General features: G+C 46.1%; 2 protein-coding genes across 2 annotated transcripts; one reads left to right on the top strand and one right to left on the bottom strand.

The window, feature by feature from the left end:
* Positions 1–4,440: 4,440 nt before the first annotated feature.
* CCR75_009640 (uncharacterized protein) lies at positions 4,441–6,175 on the top strand. Its single transcript, XM_067967679.1, has 4 exons — positions 4,441–4,546; positions 4,609–4,786; positions 4,866–5,144; positions 5,212–6,175. Exons 1-4 carry the CDS (start codon positions 4,467–4,469, stop codon positions 5,848–5,850), a joined length of 1,176 nt encoding a protein of 391 aa, XP_067818525.1. The 5' UTR covers positions 4,441–4,466; the 3' UTR covers positions 5,851–6,175.
* A 202-nt stretch (positions 6,176–6,377) lies between these two features.
* Positions 6,378–6,716, bottom strand: CCR75_009639 (uncharacterized protein; the record flags this gene model as incomplete). The annotated part of the gene is made up of 1 exon (XM_067967678.1): positions 6,378–6,716. One exon carries the CDS (start codon positions 6,714–6,716, stop codon positions 6,378–6,380), a length of 339 nt encoding a protein of 112 aa, XP_067818091.1.
* Between the last annotated feature and the right edge of the window lie 3,841 nt (positions 6,717–10,557).

The following is a 10,557-nucleotide window of genomic DNA, read 5'->3' as shown; positions in this document are numbered from 1 at the left end:
AAGTAGCTTGTGCTACAGAACATCATCGGGTGGAGGCCCTTTCCCTTGCGGACTGCGACGGTCGCCCATCTCGGATCCACAGTGCTCCAAAAAATAGTGCGAGATCTCGAGAGGGTTTGTCGATACAGAGCCACTCAGTGTCATGACACCTCAACCGAAACTCGTCTCAAGCTCGTGTTTAATTGACGAAAGAAGTGTTTGGTCGATTTCTCAGAGTTGGCCGCTTGGAAATCAAACGCAGTGTCCTGGTTGTACTGGCTCGACCGTGTGACTGTCTCCTTATGATTTCGCATGCCTTTATCGAAGTGCTCCCGGGACAAGTCACTGGATTCAACACGATACCGAGCAGCGGGACGATCCAGATGTATCCTAGCCTCCTCGATAGCCTGAGTGTCCTGTGCTCGAAGCTTCTTCTGCACAGCTTGAATTTGGGCCTTGATGCTCACTTTCCATGTCGCCCAGACTTCACCAGATTTCGACACAGTGCGCAGCTTATCCCGGATAAGCTCGGCTTCTTTCGTGATTGCTGACACCACCACAGAGTACTCCAGCAAATAGCGAGGAAATTTCCACTATCGATGACCATGGAACTGGAAACCAGACAAAAAAAGTTATACTGCGAGCAAAGTGATATCCAGCATGCGTCGGTATAAAGTACTTGGAGGCTGCGTAGAAGAGATCGCAGAAGGACTATGACGGCAGGATATAATCCAGTCTGCTCTTCCGTGGGAGAGGACCAGTGATCACACGCGTGGTGTCAAAGCGGATCCGCCAAGCATCAACAACCCCCAACGTTGCCACAACTGGACCGGCTGGGGTCGTTTCTCAAGTCTGGAGTGGAGGAGTCAAGTCTCGGGTCAAGTGGAGAGTTGATATCGCAAAGAATTAGGTTGGTCGCTTGATCATTGAACTCCTCTGTGACCAAGCTCGAGAGAAAATGTTACTTCTCCTGTCTATCAATTGGTGCGTACACGCTGTGAATGAATATGGGCGGACCCTCAACCATCACCTTGACGGCTAGGTAGCGTCCTGCGGCTGACAGGCTGGAGTCTCTACCGCAGAGTCGAAGCCAGAAAAGTCGGATCGCAGCACGGTGAGCACGCCACGTCCACGTTTCGGTCGTTGAAGCTGAGAGTCCACGTTTCGGTCGTTGAAGCTGAGAGTTGAAGTCATTCACAAAGACCTTGTGCTTAAACCTCGATCCGAGATGAAACTTGAGATTAGCGAGGTGCTTACAGTTGCCAAATTTGGTCTCTGAATACATGAGACAGTGTACTTTGAAAGCATGAACTCGATAAAGAGATGACCATGCTTTTTGATGCCGTTCGTGTTCACGGTAAGAACACGGATATTACTCCAGTTTGTTGTAGATGAAGAGGCCTTAGCAATGAGGGACCAAGTCTCATACCTTAAATATATCGTCGCATTTAGATGGGACCTTCGAGCCCGTCAGCCGCTTCCACTTCGAACTGAATGTAATATCGATATTAGGCTGCGCTGCACATAGTACGCAGTTGATGATGGCATGCAACTGGGCAACCTCCACTATTTCCTGACCATTCGCTGTGGCGATACCATTCAGCGGCTGTGCCGATGACTTGACCAACATCTTGGAAAAGTCAATCGCGTTGCGACCGCGCTTCTCCTTGTACGGAGGGGAGATGAAGCCATAATCTACCCCGTTAATCAGCAGCAGCACGGTTTTTTTTCGGCGTTAGCGCTTCCGGGCGAAGTGACCGCACCAGTGAAGCCTTGAAAAGTTGAAATCGACAATTTACTGGAGTGATTATCCTTCGTCACTGTAAGTTATTGTGCAGTGACTGGCTTGCCATGCAGAGCATCTTGTTGGGGCTGGCCTTCTAGTTTCTTTTCGTTTTTGACTGCCTTCTGAGGAAAGATCTGCTTAGGCATCGTCGGCAGACTTGTACATGTAGACGTAGGTGCAGTCACAGCCTGCGCACACGTTCGAGATTTTGAACGCTGTTGTTGTCGAGCAGCGCCTCAGGCGGTGGAAAGACGCTGACAGTCGTGCCCACATATATGCCATGATGCGAGCGATAGCCGAATGGTAGTCGCTACGACTCGAACGGTGCATTCTTTCCGTGACGGTATGTTGATCCGTCTAAGGAGACCGATGTTGACGCCGACTGTGAGTCGAGCATTGATCGGGTGAGGGGGACGGCGAAGGTGAAAAAACTTTCAGCCGAATGACTCCTCCCACCACGGTAAGAGCTCGGAGAGCGAGGGACATCACGCGAGTAAAGCATATCCCTCAGCTTTATTTTCTCTAGAAAGAATCAAATGGAGTACCAGAAGTACCGTAGTGAGAAGAAACAAGGGGTACGTTACCGCCCATGTTTTCTTTCACACGCAAGCGGGCGAAATTAATTCGTTGTGACCGCTGTTTCATCGCATCATAATGCGGATGAATGCGGCGCGTGAATTCCGCCTCATATTGGTCGGGCATCTAATCTGAACGCAACACGACCGGGATCGAAAAACACGCCCAAGCGATTTCCTTATGAACCTTCCATGAAATAAAGACGCCATAATTATTACGAGCGTCTAGAATAGCGCGCACTAGGAGCGACGCTTTTGGCCCGTTGACACGAGGCATTAGGATGGAGGGGGCATAAGTGATTTGCCACCCGTCACATAGCCACGTTCGATACGACTGGCTTGTAAAACCGACTGAGCACGCTGACGTGTCTTCGCTGGAGCCTTACATTCAGGCTCCTCTATGTCAGAAATATTATGAATAATGGTCCGAGCATTAGACGTTGTGGTTTTACTTAACGGAGAAGCAGCTGCGCCTCAATGGGCAGCGTTCTTATTAATGGTCGCTGCGCTAGCCAGCGCAGAAGACGAAATAACATTGGAAAACGTTGTTGTCTCCATGTTTGGAGCAATGAGAGAAGTTTGAAAGGGCAATACAGCGCCATCATCCTTCTTCATTAGCTCGCTGTCCTCATGGGAGCTGTCCAAGAGAAAACCATTGTTTTATAACGGATCAAATTCACCTTTTTCGTAGATACATTGTATACAAGAAAGTCAAAAATACGGCGCCTCCCACTTATTCTACACCTCCCAAGTCATTTCACAACGTCAGACTAGAGTCAAGCTCAACAAAGTCTTCTTTCCCCGCTGATTATTCCAAGCCCGTTCCCTTGGCTATGGGCTCGCTAGATAGTATCACTACTATGAGGTGATGGCAGCGGTGTCGACTCATTGTAGTCAACAATGAGCGACGGATCGACATCCTCACTGCTCAAGTGGGATAGATCCTTAAGCCCAATTAACGCGACAGCAGCAGTAGCTGTCGGCGTTTCAAACTGAGACATTGGACGCTGCCGGCGTGTTAACGCGGCGCGTGCGCTTCCCGCGTGGCTAAGTGGGTATCTTCGCAGACGACCCACCAACTTTGCCCCTTCTAGGTGGCAAATTCGGCTCCGTGTAAGACGCAGGTGGCAAGAATGAATGAGAGAACTAAGCGGCGCGTAAAGCAGCTCGTTGTTCCTCTGTCCTCTTTGACGAATTTGCAAAATGTAAATTCTTTCGTAAAGGGGGATGTTGTAACGGGCTAATGTTGCCCTAATGTTACTCAATCCCCGTTAAGTACACTCTGGGTACTTGAGGGGATGGTCAATTACTTAAGTGATGTGATTATACCTACCACTTTGGTGTGGTTCACATCGTGGCCCACCCTTGTGAATGTGATGTCCCTGAGGGCATTCACATTAGCGGGGATGACGGCTAGCGTCATCCGTTTCTCGAGGTATCTAGAAAGATACGCTCGCAATAGATATTAGTGTCTATCGACAGTTATGGCATTCTAGTACTGGTTAAGGATAGGTATTTACATTTAATCGTACTTAGTGCATTGGGTGAGGTCGCTAAGACGCCCATCACAACAAACTCACTGCACGTGAGAGAAATCAGTCAAACCGCTTCCTCACTGTGCTAGGGTGTGTGCTTAAGTAGAGCGTGGCCGCATTGAGACGTTCCCGCCTACAGAAGACCTCGGTGCTGTATGCTTCCAAGACGATACAATTACGATGCGGGAGCTCTAGACGCTTGCGCCGCAGCGTCTGCACCATTCGGATTTGACCCTTTCAATAAGTTAATAAGCTTGTCATAATAGTGAATGTTTAGACCCAGAAACAAATGGGATTAAATTTTAGCCAATCAACATAACTCTAAATTCGGTGGGATTTTTAGCAAAAACATGGGGGTTGAGACATTCTCCAAGAAGTTGGAAATTTATTGGGACGGATTGATTCAGCATTACAGCAATTTGTTAGGAATAATTTGGACGAAATCTACTGTGTATGCATAAGAGCATCTCCTAAATCGTTTTACAGCCTACAAATTTAATTATAAATCCGTCTCACGAGAAGAAGCAAGTAGAGTCTATAGACCTAAAGCACCACTCTCAAACGCCTTTTTGAAACCTTACAGCCTGCTCGATGCTGCAGTCATTAGTCGCACTATGCGTGGCGCGCTTGGCAATGGGTGCTACTCAGCATTCATTGCTGAGTATTTTACGGTGAGAAATCATTCTTTACCCTTGCGCCTAAACGTGCTAATTACTTAATGGCTGCAAAACAGTCGATTGCCTGAGGAGCTGGCTCTTACGCTGCTAGCAAATATGATTGCGTCCAAGACGCTAACGGACGATCGCCTTGCCACCTTTTTCATGATCTCGCGCCGTGTACTGAATCTATCTGGTTGCTGCTCCATTCGAAACTCGATCCTGCGTCAGATTCCCTTTCGCTGCCCGGCGCTCGTACAGATACTTTGACTTTGTTTTGTCTGGGAACAAGATGCAGGTACTGACTAATCTTTCCTCATTATGTATTGTCCAGCGCTGCTTAGATTTATCTAAGTGTCCACAAGTTACCAACACAGTGATCCGTGCAGTGCTACAAGGCTGTACTAAGTTGCAGACACTTCAATTGGATGGATGCCGTTACATCACTGACGCCGCATTTCAGCCGGATCACTCGCCATTCTACGCACTATACGCGTGCACGTCTTTGAAGGTCGTGAGCTTTGCGCACTGCTCTCAGCTGACCGAAAACCTCGTATTGTTTCTGGTGAAAGCCTGCCGATCGCTTAAGAAAATCAACTTTTCGCGCTGCAAAGTAAGCCTAAGCCTCAATAGGTATTATAATAATGATATAGCTGATAGGGTCTCATTTTCGTGCACAGCGCATTGATGATGATGCAATACACCTGCTGCTTTGCTCTGCGATTGACCTGCAATATCTGAATTTGTCCTTCATGGACATCACGGACAAGGCTTTTACGACAGAGCTCTCAGACCAACGCAATGGCTTTTACGCTATGGGGCGCGCTCTGCGTGCTATCGATCTCACTCAGAGCAACATCACTGACTTCACTCTTTTTGCACTTGCAAAACACTGCCGGTATCTGGAGAAAGTAAAACTTGGCCACTGCAGCGAAATTACAGACGTAGGTATTGAAGCGCTCGTGAGCTCTTGTTCACACTTGCGTGAGCTAGACTTGACTAATTGCGCATTGATCTCGGACCGGGGAGTCGGCATGATTGGAGCTTACTGCCAGCGATTGGAGCGGTTGAATCTGTCATGGTGCTTGAACATTACGGACAAGAGTGTCTTATGTATAAGTCGTGGCTGCAAGAATTTACAGGAAGTCTTGCTCGTTTGGTGCACGCAACTCACGGATGCCTCGATTGACGCGTTTTTATCAAACGATGAATCGACTTGGTTGAATAATTTAAAACTAAATTTTAGTGGATGCAAAGGAATTAGCGCCGTTCGCATCGAAAACGTTTGTAAGAAAGGGCTTGACATTGTCGGCGGATGAATACAATGTTATTATTTATTCAGATAAAGAGATTGTTTTGGGTTGAAAGAAAGAAATCAAGACAAACCGCGTAGGCATGCTGGCAGCTTTTCGAATCATTCAGATGTATAGAGCGTGTAAGCAGCGAGCACGCTTACTTGCGGGTTGTAAAGCAAAACTTTTAGAAGGCGGCGCCAGTTGCTTCAGCAAGTTCTTAGATCTCTCATGAAGTGCTTTGGAATTAAATAAGTGAATACGCGCAAAATTGCAAAACCACTCTCACCTTACTGCATTCGTATATTCGCTGCTTAGAGCCAATAACAATAAATAATCAGTCTCTAATCTGTTTGAGCCTCTACATATTCAATTTTTTTGAAAGCATTTCATGATGTGAACCGTCAGAATGTATTTAAACGAGCTACATATTTTGATATGCACTTAAATCTTTATGTATATTGTCATTTCACCAAGTCAAAGCGCCCTTGAAGAACCCGTCATGCGAAGCTCGTTTGCTTCCAATAGATTTGCTTAAAATGGACACGCTCATTCTAAAACGAGAAGTTGTTAGCTTCTTTGCCTTTTCTTAAAAGAGTTCCAGTATCGTTGTGCCTTTCCATGGCCATCTGTCGCTTATACAGAGCGTCGTCGTAAGACCACTGTGGTAATTCGCTGCTCGAGACGCTTGCGTCATCGCTTGAGTCGTCGCTTATTTTGCTGCTATTATCTTGGTTCCCATCATCATCATTAAGCGAATATCGTTTTTCCTCATTGTCTGCAATCTTCAAAAGACGAACAGCGTTTGCGGCATCTCTGGTGTCTGAGACTAACCTTAAAGCCTTGGTCTCGAAATCTTTGACTGGCCCAGTGATAGCACTTCCAAACGCCATTAGTGTGACGATTGCAGCAGCAAGCAATGAACTGTTATGATGGCGCATTAAGATGAATGAAAAAGTCTTTGCTGTGCTGTGATGAAGAGATTGGCAAATGAGCCTGATAAAAATCTCTCGCACAATTTGTCGAAATTAACGATCGGCATTTACACACTTGTCGCAACAATTAATAAGCCTAAAAATGTATCACGTTCCATATGCTGCCGATCATAAGAATTTGTCAATAAGACGATGAAATGCTACCCAGCACATGATAAACCTATCTACTCCCAGCACACGTTCAAGTGGTGCATTTAGTCTAATAGCAATCGTAAATAATGTATCAGTCGACTATAGCGCAACCGCTTGTAAAAGGTACAATCCATCAACACATGAAAGATTTGTGTACTTCACTAAATTTCGCAGGGACGCTCTTACCTCCCAACTTTACTGTATATAATTAAAACTGTAGCCAAATTTAGATACAAAAGACGAATTAGTCGCATTGTGTTGTAATGGGGCACACATCGGTTGGTGAATCATTGTTGCCATTTGCTTTATGGATAAAAATACCCTTTTGTTCTATTTAAAATAGGTAGCTACTAAAATCCCATCTATTATGTTTAACATATGTGGCAGCCGCCACATATAAATCTAGCGGCCGAAATCTATTTTAAAATACCTAGAATGAGGTTTTAGAATTAATCAAGTAAATAAAGTTCAGTTTTTCCTCTGATCTTACAGCGTGTAGTGCCTTCCTAAGGCTTGCGCATTGATCTGTGAGAGAAAAAATCGTTTCTAAGGTATACACTCTCCGGAACTACTAGTTGCCACTTGGTTCTACGAATCCCTGAATCCCTTAGAATAGAATTAAAGAGCTTGTACGTCTCATTAAGGTTATTAAACCTATTCATAGAACTAAGTGACTCTTTGAGTCAATAAGTCTTCCTTTGACTTACGGAGCAAGGTAGCTCCGCTACACTAGTTAGCACTCGTAGTCAACCTACGTTTGAGTCTTTATAAGACGAAGCCTCTGATATAATAGAAATGTTTCCACAACTTTCAGAGGCGAAAGGAGCAGCGTTTGAGAATCTTAACCTTGTCTGGCTTGAACAAATTGAGTTCATAATGTCCCAGGGACCAGAGGTTCTGTACGCAAGGCTTGAGGCCTTTATGCGTTCCGAATCCTCTCCTATTGGACAGGTCCAGAGACCATTTGGCGGCATCTATGCCAACTCGGTACATTTCTGTACCTGATTCAGAGCCTACGGCTTGCCCTCTTGTTGTCAAGGTTAAGACATTTGATGGTAAAGAGGGGGAAATTCTCCTTTTTTGGATCAAGCAGATGGAGATGTCCATTCACTCTGCCTTGTCTTAACAGAACGGCAAAAGGTGGCCATGGCCGTTTTCAAGCTCGAAGATAGAGCCATGGAATGGGCACTCTCGTGCAGTACGTCTGTAAACGACGCTTTCCCCCATGGGATTCGCTGAAACAGCAAATGGCCAGCATGGTTGCACCGTCTGGTCAGGCTTTTCGCATGAGCTCGAGGCTCGCGATTCGTCAGACTAGACGGACCTAAGAAACTGTGTCCAGGAGTAGAGAATTTGACGGACCTAAGAAACTGTGTCCAGGAGTAGAGAATTCTCATTGCATCTATGCATCAAGACCCGTTGCAAGAAGCAATTGCCGTAAGAGTCTTTATGGGGGGGTCTCAATGAGGGCGTTGCCTGGACGGAATTATTCCGATCCCATTCTACTACTATCGAAGAGGCAGTCGCCATAGCGCTATGCGCTAGTTTCGACTTTAAGTCTGCTAGTGTTAGCACTCCTGTTTACTGTACAAGCTCTTCGAGCAGGGGCGGTCACCTCCTAAAGAGTAACGGAGGTACATGGGTTCCGTCATAAAGACCGGAACCCATGGTTTTAAGCCTCGTTGAGGAAGAAGAAGCACTTCAAGCTGTGAACAGCATAAGAACATCCGTAGAGGTCTTATGTGTGGAAGCACGAACATTTTACGCCCGGCCTGTCCTCTACGCAATACGCGTAAAGCTCGAAAGAGCACCAATTCCGACCTATACCAGAGATCTGGTACGGTGCGGGAATACGTCAATACCCAGTAGGTGCGGGGCGCCCTACTGGGGAAGCCTAAGCTCTGTTGAACCTGTAGGAGGTGAGTGTAAACAAGACCTAGACCCAATTAGCTCGGGGCGTAATGACACGGGGCGTGAGTACAACTTTGGCTTGTTAGTCGCTCAGGTAACTGTGAAGGGCTTGATAAGCCATGATCAACTTTAATTAACTCAGGGACGTCTTGCAATTATGCTCAACGTCTTTCTCTTTAGGGAAATCAACAATATGCTGAGGCGCTTGAAGCGCATGAAAGCGATACAATCACTGTTCGCTTAGCGATTAAGGACTCGTGTCACTGTTTCTAAAGTTCCGTTGAACCTAAGTATGAAGTTTCTGGACTTTGACCGTGTGGAATGCTGTCTCGTCCTGATTTGGGTTCGAGATATGATCTCATCCTTGGTATGGCCTGGCTTGAACGCCATGAGCCATGGGTCGATTGGAGATCTAAGACCTTAGGCGCCACGCACAATGTTCCTAGCAAAGTTCTGGACAGTCATGAACCCACCTTTGCTAGGCAACAAAAGAGTATTTGGCACGAATCACTGATTGAATCTGTCAGTGTTTTTGACATTGGAATGCCTGAATTAAAAAACTCTAATGTTAAAAACATTTATTCTGAGCCCGACTCAGAAGGGGGGGGACGCCACGTACTTCGTCGAGTGACACTTGTTGAAATAACGATTCACTGATTGCTGAAAGCATTGTAGGCCTAAGGCCGAGTCATCAAGGCTGTAACATCCCTGAGACACGTGGAGTGGCACGTCTAAGTCCGAGGTGGCACCATACTCAGTGTCAGTAGTGACACTATTGGCGGTTCGCTAGGCATTTTGGGTCAAATCACGTGAAGTGACACGTAAAAGGTCACTGGAAAAGAAAGTTGAGCTACATAACTCCTTGTCGGATGTAGGATTAGATACCAGCTCTGGTATATAACCAATACAGGCTAAAACTATTGGTGACGTGAATGTTTCGGCCTAAGAGGAGTAATGTCTCGACTCCGAGACAGGAGAGATGCGAAGCGTCTAAGCCTCACAAAGTAATACGAGCAAGCAGTTACATACGCTTGTAAATGGTGTAACCGGTAACATCGAGGAAGAAGTTAGCCTTGCGGCAATCCCTTCAAAATATGCTCTTTAGAGCTAGACGGAATGTCTATTGATGAGTTAGCCTTAAAGGCTGCCGACTTGTCTGAGATGTTATTGAGTTAAACTTATTGTCGCTTCTGGACGAAGCTGTCCTGGATGACACAAAAGCTGCACTTAGTGCGCGGAGTGGATCATTGATCCTTAAAGATCCTACTGATCCATTTTCTTGCTTAATTAAGGAATTCCAAGATGTGGTATGTACCAATCCACCATCTGTTCCTCCGGATAGAGGTGTCTGTCATGAAATTGATTTGATTCCTGGAACCACACACTGTGTCACACGACGGTATCCTTTACCGAAAGAACAGTTAGACGTCATTGACGATATATTCACTGCTAAGCACGAGGCTGGAATGGTACGAGAGAGCAAATCTCTCACTGCTGGTGGCACACGCCTAGGTGGTGTTACGTCAAGAGCCTCTCTGCTCATGGGCACGTCATACCCAAGCATTGACCCAAACACGCTGGTTTCGTAACCATGTACACTGTAACGGGGTGTATCGTTACATGAAATTAACACTAAAAGGTTGTTAATTAATATTATCTAAAAGGTAGATAACATTTGGAGGAAATTACTTTATAT

The sequence above is a fragment of the Bremia lactucae genome, linkage group LG6, assembly GCF_004359215.1.
Source record: "Bremia lactucae strain SF5 linkage group LG6, whole genome shotgun sequence".
NCBI lineage: Eukaryota > Oomycota > Peronosporomycetes > Peronosporales > Peronosporaceae > Bremia > Bremia lactucae.
The sequence above is the reverse complement of the archived record's forward strand: the minus strand, read 5'-3'. Positions and strand labels throughout refer to the sequence as shown.

What these genes read in the sequence shown, in the direction of transcription:
- CCR75_009640 (XM_067967679.1), top strand. Translation starts at nt 4,467, where the DNA reads ATGCTGCAGTCATTAGTCGCACTATGCGTGGCGCGCTTGGCAATGGGT. An exon ending in TCATTGCTGAGTATTTTACG is followed by an intron (nt 4,547 to 4,608) that starts GTGAGAAATCAT and finishes GCTGCAAAACAG; the next exon opens with TCGATTGCCTGAGGAGCTGG. An exon ending in TCAACTTTTCGCGCTGCAAA is followed by an intron (nt 5,145 to 5,211) that starts GTAAGCCTAAGC and finishes TTTCGTGCACAG; the next exon opens with CGCATTGATGATGATGCAAT.